The 18946-nt window shown below is 40.2% G+C and overlaps 1 protein-coding gene across 5 annotated transcripts; it reads left to right on the forward strand.

Annotated features, from left to right (window-relative positions):
- Positions 1–6776: 6776 nt before the first annotated feature.
- FBXO5 (F-box protein 5) lies at positions 6777–16676 on the forward strand. Of its 5 annotated transcripts, XM_033404622.2 has the most exons (6): positions 6897–7375; positions 10285–10444; positions 12313–13030; positions 14426–14516; positions 15459–15641; positions 16363–16676. In XM_033404622.2, exons 3-6 carry the CDS (start codon positions 12348–12350, stop codon positions 16612–16614), a joined length of 1209 nt encoding a protein of 402 aa, XP_033260513.1. In that variant the 5' UTR covers positions 6897–7375; positions 10285–10444; positions 12313–12347; the 3' UTR covers positions 16615–16676. The 5 variants fall into 5 exon arrangements, with proteins under 5 accessions (XP_033260505.1, XP_033260513.1, XP_004263750.1 ...); XM_033404614.2 differs by lacking the exon at positions 10285–10444 and having other exon boundaries at positions 6777–6908; XM_004263702.3 differs by lacking the exon at positions 10285–10444.
- Positions 16677–18946: the final 2270 nt, after the last annotated feature.

Genomic DNA, 18946 nt, shown 5'->3' on the forward strand with positions numbered 1-18946 from the left:
GTCATGACTCTGGTTGTACATTTTGAACTCTTACAAGAAAGGAAAACAGTCCTTTGTTTTATGTAAAATATTTAACGAATGATCAGAAATTTGGTTTAATTCTTAAGGAAAACTTCAAACATAAAACAGTAGAAATATGACAGTAATTATTGTTATTAGTCAAGGTTCTAGTCAGGAGACAGAAACCATACCTTTAATTTGAACAGGGATAATTTTGATATAAAAAGTTAACCAACGATGGGATTAGCTATTAGGAGATAAAAGGTTACTACTCTAGGACTGAGAGAGAATACCCAAGGAAAGAATACCCTTGGAAAGGGCTTCCCTTCCCTCCAGGTAGAGAGTCAGGCCTGTTGGGAGAGTAACGCTGACTAGAAGCCTAGGCACCCTGTGGCCCAGCCAACTTGACACATAAAATTAACCATCAGTGTCCCAAGAGCACCCCTGGCAGCTGTGCATAGAGACAGAAACAAAAGAAGCCCCTTCCTCGTACACTGTCTGTCCACCTACCCTACTGACAAAGCTTAACATGGTACCAGCCAGCAAAGGAGAAATGTTTATAGGTCCAGCTCCAATATCACAAAGTAAGGCAATAAATCGGTAACTGGCACAACCATACTCATTGCTTAGTTTCAGTAATTGAAGTTATAAATATGTTACACTTCACCCTTAAATATTTCAGCTTGTATGTAAAAAAAAATGACACTGTTCTACTTAATCATATACTATCATCACACCTAACAAAATTCACAGTAATTCCCTAACATCTTCAAACACCCAATTCAAGTTTTCCCCAGTTCTCCCCGAAATGTTTTAACTGGCTTCTTCAAACCAGGATCCAATTAAGAATCACAGATGGGAATACGTGATTATATTGCTTAAATTTCCCTTATTCTAGAACAGCCCTGCCAAACGCTGCCCCCTTTTTTTCATGACACTGCACTGAATTTTCATTTGAGAAGGCGAGACTATTATGGGTCACGTCATTTGTTCCTCAAGTCACAGTAGTTCCTGCAAACTGGAAGTTAAGAGCTTAAGACTAGGTTAGTTTTGCATAGTCCTTCCCTTTCCTGTGACTTGGCATTTTTGTCATTAAAATATACAGTTAAGTAAGCCAGCCTGAATGCTCTGATATGCTAAGATGTATTAGATTCGCTAAAAAATGACTTCACCCTTGTGAAATAAGAATTTGTTGAAAGTGAGCTTAAAGCTAAATCAGTATAGTCTTTTTTTCTATCATAACATTTAAAAAGTTGTTCTTTTTTCCCCTGGCAATCCTGGTTATGATTAGCTTTTTTCTGATAAGCCTGACTTCAGAGAATTGAGCCTGAGAGGGAAGGCGAGCACAAGAATGTCTGCCTGAAGCTGTACAGCTGGTAAAAGACTTCTTGGTGTTGAGAGCAACAGCAAATAAAGTAGTGTGCTTGAGAAATAGACCCCCCCCCCCATGGTTCTCCCATGGTGTGTGCTTCACTGCAAAAAGCAGTCATAAATTCAAGCTGTTTAACTACAAAAAAGGAAAAGAAACAGGACATGTCAGTTACCCCATAAAAAAAGTGAGAAAAGCTAGAAATGCTGGCTTGAGAATATTTTGAAAACATGAGGTAAACGAAGAACTACAATTATGAAGAGCTCTACCTAGTGGATGATGAATAAATGTCAAATTTATGGTAGTTACAACAAGGTGGGATTTCGAGAGAAACAAAAGTGATTTCACTATTAAGGTTATATGATTGAAATGTTAAAGTATTAGGAGACATTTAGTTAACTCTCAAAACTGTACATTTTTTCATGTGTTTGAGTCAACAGTATTAATTTTTATAAACGTACTACATAAATTCAAAACTACATTATTGTCAGGCAGTTGTTTCCTCTTTAAGTCAACATTTATTAGCCAAATTCCCTTTAAAGCCCCAGCATGTGCTAAATTTCAGAGTAATTTTATATTGATAATTTCTCACCTTATTGCTCTAAAAGGGAGGTGTAGAAAAACCATTAAAGACAGTTAAGAATTTAAGCTGGCCAAAGGTTATCAGATACATCAGAGAATTTTAATTTGAAGAGTATCCCTCTACCCTGTAATGTTCTGCTCACGAAAGCCATTCTGTTCTGCCTTCACAGGAACAGCAGATGAATGCCCCTCTTAGTGACCTAAGCAACTCAAGAATACAGCAAGACGCGTCATTCAGCAGTCATCATCACTGAGCACAAGGCCCAATGCAAGCCTGTGTCTCCCAGATTTACCACTTTCCCCTTGGGTCTTTTGGTTTCCTTTTTGAATGAAAGGGACACAGCTACAGGTTATTAAATATTACAGTATACTGTTATTCAATTTCTCTTTACCTCCTCTAACAGGTAATAATTAGAAAAGTTGCACTGAGATTATGAAAGGTCTCGAATGTTGTATTTCATTCTGTGAACAAGGGAGAGCCAAAAGTCTACTCATTCTGTCCCCATCCCTCTCCAGTCCCTCCCTCTCTGCACCACAGGAAAAGAAAGTGTGAGAGCTGTACTAATGAAGGTGGGAAAGAACCTTCCGTGAATTTTCAAACTTCCTGCCCATTAGAACATCACAGTTGGTTAGAAAAAAATTATCATAATACTTTGGTAATGTTAACAATATAACTTTAAGATATGTATCACCATGTGCCTTATGAACACCTGTGGAGTAACTGACAAATTCTGGTCTGTGAACTGACATTGGCTTACACTTCACTAATCTAAATTAGTTATTCCTGTATGATCAAATGTAATTTTTGGAACCCAGGAAAAGGTAAGAATAGAGCAACAATTTTGGCGTGAAGCTTACTAGAACCCTACGTCTAACATTTTAAGGGCCTTAGAACTTTGTAGCTGTTTGCACAAACTATGCATCTACACAGCTACCTGAATTATAAAGCACCCAATGTCGCTCCCACCTGCCTTTGCCTTCCCTGCCCTCTCTTCCTAAAACACACAATTACCTCTACAGACTTCAAGGTCCAACCCAAAGGGAACTTTTGCACTATGCAGAGTCAACTGCTCTTCATTAGTATTCCACAGCCCTTTACACAACAGTATGAAAACACTTATGGCAAGGCAGTAAACTCACTGGGTTACTCCTGTCTCAGGTTTGTGTGCGTAATAAGGAAAAGGGAAAGGGTGGTCAGGAAATGGAATGTATTATTAACCCTTTCACATCATTTCATTAGTGGACAAAACTGTTTTCTTCATTCTTGTTTCTTCAACACCTAACTTCATGGCACTAAAAAGATGTCTAAAAGGCAGATCTAAAATTATTTGTCTAGAAATCTGGTGTATTGTTCAGGAAGAACCAAAACTGAACTTCATTTCAAAACGGCCTACAACATCAGTTAATCAAAACTCATTCAGCCAGAATGGAAATTTTAAAGACGTATAAATAAAAAATCACTATGTCTAAAATGAAACGTCATATTCCTCTATAACCCGTTTCTCGTTGTGTGATCTCAGTTTCTTTCACGGCACTACCATTCTCCCTCTCTCAAAATTAAATTGTAGTCATCGTTGATTCCTCTTCCTTATATGCAGTTTACTGTAACGCCTACTCTCCTAAATACCCTAAACTTCACTGATTCCATTACCACCACTATGGTCCACAATTGCTTCTCCCGGACTACTTTAATAGTCCCCTGCATCCTAACTCTAATTCAGGTCACACATACATAACTGCCAGATTCATCTTCCTAAAATGCAAGGCTCTGATCTTGTCACCCTTCTACTCAACAACTTAATAGGTTCCCACTGCCTCCCAAATAAAACTCCAACTCTGAAGTATGCATGCAGCACATCCGTATCCCTACCAGCATCCTTTCATATTAGCCCACTTTACATACCACCCCTTTATGTCACATCAAATTAATTTTTCTTGATAAACCCTCCTGCACCTAAGCTTGCCCCCATTTCGTTCCTATGCCAGGGAAGGCCACTCTCCTCCCCATTCCCTTAAAAGACATCCCCAACAGCAAAGGTTCACGTCTAGAGGCAACCTCACTCCCCAGGGGATACGTCTCTATGTTTGGAGACAGTTATCACAACTTGGGGTGGGGGGGCAGGGGGAATTAGAGGTTAAGGCTGCTGCTACACACCCTACAATGCACAGCATAGCCTCCACAGCAAAGAATTCTCTGGCCCAAAATGTCAGTAGTGCTGAGGTTGAGAAACCCTGTCCTACAGAGTAATCTCATCCTGGCATACAGCAGTAACTCCGCTGTTCTATAAAAATTCCCACGGTAACTAGACATATTTGACTCATCCAGTGTTCACAGCTGTATTTTGTACACCTTATCTCCTCCCCCCTGTACTCATGATGCTTTTTATTCAAAGATTATTTACTAAGCATCTACGTCTATTAGGTGGCTGGCCCAGATAGGAAGCAAAGGGGCAGGTACCACATCCCAATTATTTCCAGACATTTCCAGGATGTCTTGCATGCTGTAGATCTGCAATAAGGATTTGGTGAGAATAAGGGCAATTCTCTCTGCGCTTCATTTTGCACCTAAAAACTCAGCAATTCTGATTGATACTGATCTGTAGGAAAAAAGAGGTACATATATCTGTTGACATCGAGTAAAATTCAGAATAGCCCTTTCTAAATTTCTCACTAAAAATGAAACTAACAGGCGCTCATGAACCTACTGAAAAAGTTAAAAGTTAACTCTCAGTTAAGAATAATATTTCAACATAATTAAAGCTCTAATAGTTAAAATCAATATTAAGTAATTTAATAAGCCTAAAGAAAAAAACTAACAAACTATTCCAGCATGCAATAAAACATGCTTCACTCTTTATATTACCTTATATTACAATGGTAATTTTAGTTTTTCCAATATCTTAGCCTTTTTCTGAAAATAAGTTTTAAAAATAACTGCTGGAGCATACCTTTTAAGCTGTGGTTAAGATTCAAAGGTTGTAGTCCAGGTGCTCAATTAATTTAATGAGAACCCCCCTCCCCTCAAATTTCACATATTTGCATCTAAAAATAAAAAAGGTGAATAAAGATGATCTCTGAGGTCAAATGGGAAAGTAATATGAAAACGTACTTATAAGCAATCAAGCCTCCCACAAGTACTATTACTCCTCAGTATAACACAGAGGAAAGAGGAAAGTATGTGGACTTATCCTAAGACTGGTGGTTCTGTGGGAATGAACTTACACTTTTAAGCACAATCAGAAAATGAAAACCCTAAGGTTATTGGGAGAATTAAAGGCTAATTTTACAAAGTGCCTAGTAGATAAAAAAGCTACCATCGCTTTAATATTCATTCAACAAATCACTCCGTTGCTAACATTCCTCCAACAGTTAACCAAGTCCTACAGGATCTGGCTTCTACCTATCTGACCTCACCTCCTACAGTCTTTTGCTCTGTAGGCTCTAGACTTCCTTCTAGCCCTGGAAGAAGCTATGCGCCTTCAGTCTCTTTCCTCTGCTTACTATGCAGATCTCTGCATTGCCAGCTGAACATTCGGATCTTGGTCCAAAGCCTCAGAAACCTTCCTGACCACCCAAAGTCCTTAACCCTGCCCCTACTGCCCATTCCCTACCCCCTTATGTTGTTTTATATTCCTCTTTCATTCAATGAAATTGTTAATTGCGAATTTCTTTCCCATTAGAAAGTAAACTCCCTGAAGAACAGGACTTTTTGTCTTTTCAACCCTATGTCTGCAGGACCTAGCACCAGGGCCAGGTGAGAGACATGACTCAGGTGCAAAAATTTAAGGGGATGCCAAAAATTTCAGCAACCCAGAAAAATACTAATTTAATGCAACATTCTGAAAAATAAACTCAAAAAAACATGAACTATCGAAAATTTTACCTAAAGACAGGATCCACTCAGCACTTGCATGATTCATCCTGATCCCGGCCCTGCTTCACGCAGGACTTGACCACAATTTGAGCGCTTACCACAAGCCAACTATTAACTCTCCCCGGGGCTGCAGAAAAGCAAAAGAAAGAGGGAAAACTGCCAAAGACAGGGATTCGGACTCTGGGGAGCTCACCTCCTGTAGCGTCACTGTGTTGTGACCAAAAGCTGGGTCAGGGGACTGCAACGTCACCACTTAAAGTACACATTCAAAGAATGAAAAGTTCAGCATGACAAACTGTACGGTACAACTTGTCATAGAAGACTTAACAATTAATACTTCCTCCGTTTCCTCCATCACTAGAAAATCAGGCCAAGAGCCTTCGGTTCCAGGGTGTGGAAATGGGAACTCCCAGGGCAGGATGACTGATTGATTCATTCATTCTAGAGCAAGGACTACTGTGTGCGAGTACAGTAGATTTAATAAGCTAAACGTCCGTAACAAAGCAGTGGTGGCGGGGGAACAGTGGTTGAAAATAACAACACGCTTACAAGAAGAAGTGACTGTCCCAGCCTCAGCCCCTCCGGAAGGCTCCTGGGAGATGCGGGCCCAGGTCTCCCCGCACCACGTCAGCGGGACCAGCTCCATGTGCCTGGAGGGACGCGGCCCCACCCACCGCGGCCCCAAGCTCTCCGCCCCCCAAACAGAAACGCGGGGGACCCCAGCGCGCAAGCGCCAACCCGCCAACAGCACAGCTACCGCCCGCCACAAGCGCCTGCGCGAAAGCGCTGAGCCGGGGGTGGGGCGAAACTAGGAGGAGAGAGGAGCGCGCCTAAATCCTAGAGAGGCGGGCTAAGTAGGGCTGGGGGAGGGCTCCTCTTCCGGAAAGTCTGCATTCCCGAACGACCACAGTGGCTACTCACCAAACTCCCGCTTGTGAGATGACCGGAGAAAGTCGGCTACCCTTTCTACCCAGCGGAGATCTTCAGACAGAAGCCGAAGCTGCCTTCAGGATGAAATTAGGACCCGCAGGAGGCCCGTTCTCCAGACGCCGAAGGGAAGCGTGGCGGGAGCGCGCATGCGTGGTAGGCTCCCTCCACGTGCGGCCCGGCAGTGGTCTCCCTGCGCTCCGAGGTCCCGCCCCCTGCCTCAGCATCTTTCCGGACGCGCGGAGCCGCCGGGGAAGAAGGAGGTTGGGCCTGGCGGCCCGGCCCCGCCTCGGCAGCCTCCAATTGGGCGTGGGTGAGGGCACCCCCTCCCGCCGCCTTCCCATTGGAGCGCGCGTGCGAGCGGCGCGCCCCATTGGGCCGTGCGGATTTGGGCACCAAATTCAAAGATTTTAAAAGTACCAGCTGGCGCCTTTTAGAAGCTAGAGCTGAGGAGCGGGTGGCCCGTTTCTCTGCCGCGGGCGCAGCTCCCTCACCTGAGGCGGAACCCACTTGCCCTGGCATGAGCCGGTGCCCCTGCAGCTGTTCCCCACGGCCGCCCTCCGGTTCCTGCCGCTGCAGCTACGGCGTCCTGACAGCCGCCGGGCGCCCTCGCTCCTTGGACGGTGGGTGAGAGGAGAGAGTGCGAGCGGGGTGCGCCTTCCAGGAGGGGTGCCCAGTGAGGGGGGAAGACGGGGGACAGCGCCCCGGACCCGACGCGCTCCCGAATCCGGCCGTGGGGCCCGTCGCTGGGCCTCGGGCGGCCGGCGGCGGCAGCGGCGGCGGGGGGTCCCGGGACCGGGAGGGAGAAGGCAGGGGTCCGGGGAGGGGAAGAGGTGCCGAGGCGGGACGGCGGGCCCGGGTCCCGCCGTGCACGCGTAGCTGGGCGCCTGCTCCCGAGGAGGTGCGGGTCGCGGCCTCCCCGATGGCCCTCTCTCCTCGCGCAGGGCCACCGACCTCCACCCCGCCGGCCCGGGCGCCAGACGCCCCTCCTTCCCCTCCCCCACCCCGGGGCTGCGGCTCTGACAGGGCCCGCGAGCCGGTGGCCCGTAGCCTCCGACCAGTGGCCCGACCCCCGCTTCTGTGCCCCGTTTCCCCGTGTGCCCCGCACCCCCGGGTCGGAAGTCAGTTCCCCCCGGTTTTCGTCACCTCAGCCTTCCTGGCGGGCGCGGGAGATCGTGCTCGCTGTTATCTCCCGCCTCCTCCGCCGGCCCGCGCCCTGAGGGCCACCCCTCCGACCCCTCGGGATTTCCAGGGTTCCCCCCAACCCAATCCCGCCAAATGCAGGGCCCCCTCATCGGGCCAGGCTCTGCTGGGACGTCCAACCAAAAATGTTCAGTTTCTCCTTTTTTCCCTTTACCCAGTGACTCAGTCTCAAGGCCTGGAGTCGGAGGGAGGAAGAAAGGCACTTTTTAATACAAAACCCTGAATTTGTCCAAATTGAGACGGTCTTGAAGAATTTGGGAAGCAGATTTGAGAAGTGAAGAATCAGTTATCTTTTTTCCCCGCGCTCCTGAGGAACCAGTCTTTTATTCCACCTCTTGGGTGGAATGGAAGGCACTCAGATAAACGCTGACTTTTTTATCCTCTTTGTTGCTGTCTCCTAAAAGAGATCCAGATGCATTCATTTTACCTCAGAAATGACCAAGAATTTTAGAAATTAGCAACTTGATATTGTATATTTGGTCATCACTGAAAAGTGCCCCTTTCTTTAGAAAAGGAATGTAGAAAACTCAAAAAATATTTTAACAGGTTAAGTCTGTTTCTAGAAAACCCTGAATCTTGAGCCCCTCTGTGAAATTCTGAAGCTTGGTGGCTCTAAGAAGGGGTATTTTTGGTTGCTTATTTCCAGTTGTCTTTACTACCTTGCCCCTCACGAGAATATTTGCTGGTCCCTGGATTTTTTTTCCATATTTACAAATTTGAGGAAATGAAATTAAAAATCTGTTGCATTCCATTACTTCTGAAAGTAGGCTTTTCTAAAATTTTCTCTCGGGGATTATGGCTGATTTGTAGTTGATGGCGGCAGGCCTTGGGGCTCTCTTAAATTTTTAAGGACTTGCCATGCCTAATTAGTGTTGGGCACATGCTGGTTATCTTATAGGTATTGGAGATTGTAGAACTTGATTATTTAGCATTGGGATAGTGGGAAAGATTTTTAATTCCAAGCACTGTAATCTTTTTAACTACTGTAATATGACACGTCACATCTACATTGGAAGGTCAAATGGAAGGTCAAACTTTGTACGGTTAACTATCATACCACTTTCTCGTGATTGGATTGTTGAGTGGGTAACTAAGGTTTTAAGAATGTTATCAACTCTGAGGTAGACATTAGTATTTCCATTTTAAAGAAACTGAAAGACTAATTCAGCGTTCTAGGTTACAAAACTAGTCAAAAGGCTGAGCAAGGATTTTCATTTGAAGTCGGATATGATTCCTAGGGAAAGTATATAATAATCTGAAATGCATAGGTCTGTGTAGAATGCATTTTGTTACTTTTAAAATGTTCGTGATTTACAGTATAAAGAATATGAAGGGATTTGGCTTACAAAAATAATATGGTGAAAATAAGTTTTATTTATTAAACTGTAAGTGACAGGGACTCTTCCATACATTTAATCCAGTTTGGCTGGTTTTCTTACCTGCATTTTATAAATGAGGAAGCTTGCTTAGTTTTTTGTTTGTTTGTTGTTAGTTTTTTGTACCTGAGATGCTCAAGATTTAAACCCCAGGGTATTCTTTACTCCCCTTTCCTTCATCATCCACATCTAATACAGGACATCCCCAACCTCTGTTGACTTTATCCTTCTAAAAAGATCTCAGATCTATCCAGTTATCTTTATTTCCGCTGTGGCCATCCGAGTCTCAGGTACCCAACTCTCTGAACTCCTGTGATAGGCACCGCCAACTAGCCTCCCTGCTTTCACTTGAATCTTCCTACTATCCATTTTCCACAGTTGCCCATCTTTTTTTTTTTTTTTGATGTAAACCAAATGTCTCTACTTAGAACCCCTCAAAGGCTCTTTTTTACACTAAATAAAAGCCAGTATACCCTAAAAATCCTATAGAGCATACTGTACCTCTCCAACTTTCATTTTCAAGCAATTCTTCCCCTAGCTCACAAAGTCACAGCCCTGCAGGCCTTCCTCTTCCTTGAAAGCTCAACACTTGTCCTTCCAGTGTCCACCTCTGTCTGGTTTTTCACAAGGCTTTCAGATGTCAGGATTTCACCTCCAAATGATTTTGCATGACTAGTTTCTTTTCTACTCCACACCCTGTCACTAAAGAGGCATTGGATAAATGAATGAAGTGGCAGAACTAGACTCTTAACCCTCATCTATCTGAGTCAAGAGATCACAGAACCGTGTGATACTTTTTTTTCCTTCCAGGGTAATATCAGATCAATTACATTTCGCAAATTGTTTAGGGGCATTTGGCTTGGTCATGGGGAAGCACTGAACTAGTTAAAAAACATGGAATTAGCTTTTTACAGTCTTTCAGCTTCCTTTTTTAAATAAAAGATGGTATTCAGTTTATTTTGCAGTATAAACTTCACACTCTAAATCTACAACCAGCATCCAGATTTTGGAACCAATGAAAGGAACCAAAGTTCCTTGGAGAAATAACAGATTTTCTGGCTGGAACAGGAAAAATACAAGATGATCGTGGAGCATCTTGTTTAGTGCCAAAAAGTAAGGAATGTCAAATGAACATGAACTTAGAATGGCAAAAGCTGGAACAATTTGAGCAACAATGTAAATAATGTAGTATTAAATTATAACCCAAAGTCCATAAGTCTATACTTTTATGCTTTTTTTTTTAATGCTCTTCATCTTACTTCCCAGGTGAGATAATGGATGGAACAGTGAATTTACAGTGAAGAATAATCTGTCCCTCTTAACTACCTGTCAAATCTTAGGCAAGTTACTTAGATAAGCTTCAGTGTTCTTAACTGTAAATAATAATGCCTCTCCATTCTACCTCAAAAGGTTGTGAGAACCAAGTGTTTGGAAACACACTTGAAATTAACTTCTAAACACTTAATAAGGTAGTTGAATCATTATTAGCTCTAAATTTAAAGAACTGTCCATATCCAAAGAACAATGTTGGATGAAAGGGGTTCTATAGGATAGTCTCCCAGTAACTAAGTTCTAAAGACAGCAGAGGAAGAATGCTTTTGAAAAGAATTTTGAGTTTCTGAAGTACAGTTTCAGGCCTCTTCCCTTTAGGCAACTAAACAAAGTAAAAGGTGTGTCTTTGTTGGTGGCTTCTTTTTTACCCTCTCAGATAAAATGTAGTCTTGTGTAAATCATACTTAATTCTTTACTTGAGGCAAAAATAAAAATCTCTTGGAATTTTTTACTCTTCTGAGTAGAAGAGAACCACTCAGTATAATTTGTTCTAGAGTTAGGGTTAATTGGGGGTTTATTTACTTTTATGCCCCTGAACTCTTAGTTTAAACCTAATTAAAAGAGTGTCTCTACCTACAAGGTTACTTGCTATCAAGGTGTCCTTTAGTACTTGGAGGTTCTAAGTAAAAACAGTAAAATTAATATGAACAGATGCTGTACTTACGTACCTACGTTTACTTATAGGGTAAATTTTTACCTACCTGTGATTGGTTTGCAGGGGGTATAGTAGATGGGGGAGTACATTAGAAGCGCATACCATCCATATACTCTGCCTTCAGAAATGCTAAGCAATTTTCTTGAACCCATTCCTTCCCAGTCTCTACTGCCTGACAGAAATTCTAATCATCCTTTAAAGCAGTGGTTCTCACCTAAGGAATGGGGGAAATTTGGCCTCTGCTGGCTTCCCCACACTCCAATAAGTGGTTACTGGAGACATTTTTTATTGTCCTGACTGGGGAATAGTGGCTGCTAATGGCATCAAATGGCTAAAAATTGCTAAACATACTACAGTGTACAGGACAGCCCCCAGCAAAATTATCTGGCCCAAAAACTCAGTAGTATGGTTAACATTCCAATGATTAAATTTATTGCCTTTTCAGTCCTTTCTCCAAGCTACCTATAGATTTCTTGATTCATTATTGTAAGGCTTATAATAATTGCTAGACTAACATTTAAATATACAAATTTTTTTGCTACTTTTATTAAAACTATTTTGGCATTCCCCTCCTCCATTGTCTCGACCATATTTCTCTAGAAATATTTGATTTCTATAAGGATATTTCTTATCTCATACCCCGCTCATGGTGCATCACATTTCCTTATTTGTTCCATAAGCACAGATATTTATTAAATAGTCCCTTTTGTCACTACTTTCCACTCAGATATGACTCTAAAAGTCAGAATGTAGAGTTATCCAGATTTAAAAGCAGTCTGTACTGAAGGTACCCCCTCAAGAGTAAGATGTATATACTTTTATAAGGTTTTAGTAATGTTTTCTCATATTAAACTTGGACAATTTCACAGCTACATAGGCAGTACCCAGTGCTGAGAGAATGCAAAGTAATTAAGTCTCTATATCCCAAATTTAGAAGTAGGGATATGTGGAAATTTTGCCATTAGGAAGTAAATATGTTATGTTCTTTTTGTAGGTTGTAAAGAAGAAAGTTCCACTGTCTCTGTCAAAATGAAGTGTGATTTTAACTATAACCATGTTCATTCTGGAATTAAACCGGTAAAGCCTGATGACAGTAGAAGACAAGGTTCCTACACTACTGCGAATTTGGAAGGTTCTTATAAAGACTTCATTAAAGACTATGAAAGGTTATCAGATATTGGGTCACCGATTGTGAGCCCCAGGATTGTAGAACTTGAAACTGAGAGTAAGCCCTTGCATAATAAGGAAAATCTACATGTACAGCAAACACTTAATAGTTCAAATGACATAGAAGAACTAGAGACCAGCGGACCTTATGAAGACAGTGGCTACTCTTCATTTTCCCAGCAAAGTGGCCTCAATGAACATGAAGACAGTAGCCTTCCCCTGGTGGAAAATTTCAGTGACAGTCCACAATCTTGCCTGCTACGGACACAAAGCCCAGACCAATATCCCAACAAAAACTTGCTGCCGGCTCTTCATTTTGAAAAAGTGGTTTGTTCAACATTAAAAAAAAATTGTAAACGAAATCCTAAAATAGATTGGGAGAAGCTCAAGGAATTTATATCCAGTGGAAATTTTAGACTACAGAATATAATTGGCAGGAAAATGGGCCTAGACTGTGTAGATATTCTCAGTGAACTCTTTCGAAGGGGACTCAAACATCTCTTAGGAAATATTTTGACACAGCTCAGTGATATGGACTTAATCAAGTAAGTATTGTTGCTTTGTGGTCATTAATATAATCCATGAACATTTTTGTTAGATGGCTCAGTACCACCAACTCATGCAAAGACATAGTACGGTAGTCGTGCACTGTTTTTAATTGAAGTGATGACTTTTGTCTGGTTGCTGGTATTTTACTACTTATGTGTCACTAGGAGGAAAGAAAGATAATTTTTAAAGTATGCATTTAATCCAGTTATTTCAAATTTCATATTTATGCTATTAGAAAACTATTTCTGTGAGATTGGGATCTTTGTTCCTTTTGGTTCTGAAATTGTTCATAGGTAAACTCCATCTTTTAGTCTTAACAAACAAGAGCCTAGGTCTGGTGTACAGGTCCAATAGGCATTATGATTTTTGTCACACTTGAAAGTATGAAATAATTTCTGTTCTTTTTAGGCCATTTTCAAATTTGAGAGTGATGAAAATACAGAAACCCACAAATGGGTCTGATTATTACTATTTCTTAGAAACCTTAGACTGACTACCCTTTCGCATTCCACCAAAGAAAACCTGTTAGGATGAGGTAACTGAGAATTAAGATGATTATCCAGACTATTGGATTAGATTGCTTCCAGCTCAACTGAGTTCATTTTTGGCTTTTTGAAAAATTTTTTAGAGGTACTCTTTGTGTTACTTTACACTGGTCCATGAAATATAGGTGAAGCAAAACAGACATAAGTAAGGATTGATTTTTATTATTGGCTAGCTTCTTGAGGGATAGTCAACCTCACAAAATTTTTGTTAGCAAAATGGAGTTTTTAAATTGATTTCTACTAATAGCAGTGTGTCCTCAAGTTCTTTGAAATTTGTCTAATGTTAATAAATAACCAAGATGGTGCCATATATACAGTGGGGCTTCTTATTTGATATTTGTGGATATTGTGAAAAAATGAAGTACAAAGTGTAGTGGTTCTTAAGCCTGGATCCACTTAGGATTACTTGATGGCGAGCTTTTAAATAAATACAGCGCCCTGGCCCCCATTTTAGATCAGTTAAACCCAAGTGACTAGGCATGGGCCATCCTTAAATCTTTCTCACTGTTGTGGCCTCTCCCGTTGCGGAGCACAGGCTCCGGACGCGCAGGCTCAGTGGCCATGGTTCACGGGCCCAGCTGCTCCGGGGCATGTGGAATCTTCCTGGACCGGGGCACGAGCCCGTGTCCCCTGCGTCGGCAGGCGGAATCGCAACCACTGCGCCACCAGGGAAGCCCCATCCTTAAATCTTAAGTGCGTACCTCAGGCAATTCTAATGTATAGCCGGGTTTGAGAAGCACTGCTAATAGAAATTTCTTTTTTGCACTGTTAATGTTTCTGTAATATAGTCATCTTAGCTCTTTGTGGTGCTTTAATTGTTTCCTTTATAATCATTTACTTTTCCAGTGTGTCTAAAGTGAGCACAACTTGGAAGAAGATTCTAGAAGATGATAAGGGGGCATTGCAATTGTACAATAAAGCAATACAAAGAATTACCGTAAGTCTTGCAGCTGTTTTAATTTTAAAATATAACAGCTAGTGCTCTTTACCTTTGAAATTGGAGGGGGAAATAGCAAGGATAACAGATGATCTGGAAATCCTTTACATTCATAACTCATTAAAATAATTCAAAGATAAAGGGGATGGGATCCCAACCCAGTCGTTTATTTCTTGGGTTCTCCATGAAAGGAAATGTCCGAAGATAAAGGGAAAACTACTCAGATCTCAGTGAGAGTTGACCATATAGCTTGGTTGCCATTTGTAGTTTAGCGTTAACAAATAAACAGTAATTATCTACATATTGAAGATTCTTAATGCAGGAAAGGAATTCATTTACTTTACCAAATACTTAGTAACTTCGGAGATGTTTCTGAGAATAAAGATCAACACATGATTAAAATTTCAGGCCTAGGAGTTGGCCGACTTAGGTCCAGATTTTGGTGCTGCTGCTTACTAGCTGTATAGATTTAGACAAGCATTGCTTAAATTCTCCAAGTTCAGTTTCTTTATGTATAAGCTGGTGTTAATGGAAACTTTTCTATTCCAAAAGATTGTTTTGGATCCATTCATAGCACTGAGGGGACACTTAAACAGTGACTGTTGCCATCTACTGGTGGATGGGGAGAATGACCTTTTGTTCTAGTGGTAGTGCTTTATAAATCATGTATTAAATGCTACATACTAAGAGTGTAAAGCGCTTTCTCACAATTTCTGATTTGCAGTTTCACTCAACAGCTTAGTTGTTAGGCCTTAAATGTGTGAATATTTGTGGGTGGCTGTGTTTAAGCACATGCAGGTAATTTGGATGCAGGAATAAATCCTTTATATTCTCATTTGCCCCTTTTACATGTACAACATGTATAAACATAATAAAAATTCCTGATTGTTGAGAATATAGGAGAATATTTTTTAATCCTATTAAAACTTTTTTTTTTATTAGGAAAAGAACATTAAGTTTTCACCACACGCTTCAACCAGAGACTATGTTTTATTCAGAACCCCATTAGTATCTGTGCAAAAGTCAGCCACCCAGACTCTCCCCAAAAAAGAAGCTCGAACCAAGTTACCTGATCCAGGTGATCAGAAAGGTTCTACTTACAGTCGACATAGTGAATTCTCTGAGGTAATTTTTTGTTTATTAATAAATTAGAAACATATGGGACATTTATTGTTAAAAGGATTTAGAGTAAGAAAACCATTTATAACTCAACTAATCAAATTAGGGAAGTACACAGAGATGTCTTTCTAGGCCGAAAATAATAGATATCATTTGGCATTGTTTATGACAGTTCAATGTTGTTGAGATCTAATTTGGAAACACAAAGAGAATAAGGAAAAACCTTGATTTTGAAGTTTTATTTACAAAACTGTTAAATACTACGTTTCACAATTACTGCCTTTAATAACTGATGAAGAGAGCTAAGCAAGAAGTCAATTTTATCAGGCACTGCATAGATATGGAAACATGGTAACCTTCATAGCAATATAAAGATAAATGCCATATAATGTGATAGGTGTTTTTAGAAAAGTAGAACTAGAGGTGAAGGAGCAACCAACTCCTGAGTGACTCCAGGAAGATTTCACAGAAAAGGTGACGTTTAAGTTCTGCATTGATGTGTGAGTAGCATTTATGAATAAGAGCATGTTTGTAGCATTAGGAAATAGCCACTGGATCAGTTGACAGTGGTTTCTCACCTGTTGAACAGAAAGCTCCTTAAAGGCGGGAGTTGTGACATTAGTGCTTTATACATGTATTGGGGAAGGCACAGAGGTGCACTTGTTTTGAGTAACTAAATTACATTCAGTCCTTACTAAAATTTGTTTATGGATTTTCTTCTTTCTAGGCTGCCAGAACTTTGAAAAAGAATGAGAGCCTCAAAGCCTGTATTCGCTGTAATTCACCTGCAAAATACGATTGTTATTTACAACGGGCGACCTGTAAAGGAGAAGGCTGTGGATTTGATTATTGCACAAGGTGCCTGTGTAATTATCATACCACTGAAGACTGTTCAAATGGCAAGCCCCTAAAAGCCAGTTATAAAATGGGTCCTTTGCCTGGTACTAAGAAAAGCAAGAAGAATTTACGACGACTGTGATCTCTTAATAAATCAGTTGTAAGTGATCTTGAAGGTTAGTTAGAAAATGTTAGGTTTTAACTTAAAAAAATAAATGTACTATGATGTTCAATTTTATGTTGAAATCAGTGTAGTACATGGGTTTTTTTCCCTCAGTGAGAAGAGAGGATACACAAACTCTTAAAATATTTTACAATTTAATGTGAAAAAATTCAAAATTCTCAATCTAAATCAGAAAATTTAAATATTTTAAGAAAAACTCTTTCTGATGATTGTGATTCAGAGGTAAAATAAAATTGTCTCGATTTTATGGTAAAGGAGGACCATGTAATTTTACCTGGACAATCTTAAATGTAAATCTTCTTTACCATCCATTAGCATTTGAGACAATTTATTTGCTTTACCAAATTAATAATACCTATTGAAATATCAGCTTCTGGTGTCTGTTAATTTAAATGTTGTGTCACCTTTCTTGAACCTCTTTTTCAGTGTGTGTATTTCCCAAAAAAGTATCTTTTGTGAAATCTTGCTTTTCATTTTTCGTAAGGTTTGTATGTTTTAATATTTTGTACATATGTAAATATTTCTGTATTTTTTATGTGACAGAGTAAGAAAATAAATGTCTTTTGTATATACATGTAAATAAATTTTTCTCCTGTTATGAATAAAATTGTCACAAGTGTAATAAATAATGTGAGTCTTTTATTTAAACATCTTAAACTTAGAAACAGCTGAAGTAAGAAGCTGTAGGACACTGCCTGGTATGTGTGAAGGCATTGAGTGGGTCTTTGTCTGCTTATCTGAGGACCTTGTGAGATTGATTACCGGGCTCTGTTCCAGGCTCGATTCCAGTTTTCTCCCCACCTAGTATCCTAGTAATTGTGTAGTTGGGTCTTGAAATAAGCATCTCAGGATGGTTCAATACAGGAGGACCATAAAACACTCTTTGAGGAATACTGGTGTATTAATTCATTCATCACTAAGCCAGTTAAACTGTATGGCTTAAACAGCCACAAAAGAAATATATAAAACTATACTAGAAAGATTAAAAATAGTATGTAGAATAAAATGTTGTCTTTGACTGCAATCAGGGCTTTTGTGCTAATAAGAGCCCAGGATGAGGACTTTTTTTTTTTATTCCTTAATTCTAAAGTTGAATATATTTTGGTTTCAATTACGGATATGGAGGAATTAAAGAGTTTTAATTCAGATCTACCAAAGGCATAGACTTAAAGGTGGGCCACACAGGTGCTCTTAGTCAGTAGGTCCTCACAGAAGCTTAAGGGCTTTGCCCTTGATCTCAGCAGAAACCTAAGAGGATTTATCTCAAGTGGGTTTGTGGGTGTGTCTTTTGTCTAATGGAGTAGAACCTCCAATAAAATTAACACAGGTTTGCTTAAGCTTTGTTGATGTAAAATTGACAGACAAAAAATATTAAAGTGTATAATTTGATGTTTTGACATGCGTGCATGAAGCCATCATTATTGCTGGAACGAAGGTAATGAATATTACCATCATCCACCGGGTTTTTCCTGCTTATTTGTAATCCCTCCTGTTAGTCCCCAGGCAATCACTGATCTGTCACTGTAGATTAGTTTGCCTTTCCTAGAATTTTGTATAAATGAAATAATTATGTGTTACTTGTCTGACTACTTTCAAAGAACATTACTTTGAGATTCATCCATTTTGTGTGTACCAGTAGTTCATCCTGTTTCTTAAGCAATATACTATTGGATATACCAGTTTGTTCATATGTATGTTCACCCTGGTAGTTGGACGTTTGGATTTTTTGCCCAGTTTTTTGCTATTAGAAATGAAGGTGCTGTAATCATTTGTATATGAGTCTTTGCAAGTGGTGTTCTTTCATTTCTCTTGGTAAATATCTAGTAGTGGTATTTTTGGATTATATGGTCAGTGTATGTTTAACTTTTTAAGAAAATACCAAAATGTTTCCAAAGTGGCTGTACCATTTTACATTCTCACCAGCAGTGTATGAGCATCCCATTTATTTCATGCGGTCATCAGCACTTGGTATGGTCTGTCTTTAATTTTAACCATTTTAATGTGTATGTAGCAGTATGTCATGGTTTTAATTTACATCTCCCTAATGACTAATGATGTTTGGCATTGTTATTTGCCATCATACATTTTCTTTGGGCAAGTGTCTATCAAATGATTTGTGTGTGTGTGTGTGTTATTATTGGTATGTGAGAGTATATACTCTGAGTACAAGTGCTTTATCAGGGTGTGTCTTGTCTTTCATTTTCCTAGTGTCTTTGGAAGAGTTTATTTTTGATCAAGTATAAATTATCAATTATTTGTCTTTAATACATCATGCTTTTGGTGTTACATC

Source organism: Orcinus orca, chromosome 12, assembly GCF_937001465.1.
Source record: "Orcinus orca chromosome 12, mOrcOrc1.1, whole genome shotgun sequence".
In the NCBI taxonomy this organism is placed as follows: Eukaryota; Metazoa; Chordata; class Mammalia; order Artiodactyla; family Delphinidae; genus Orcinus; species Orcinus orca.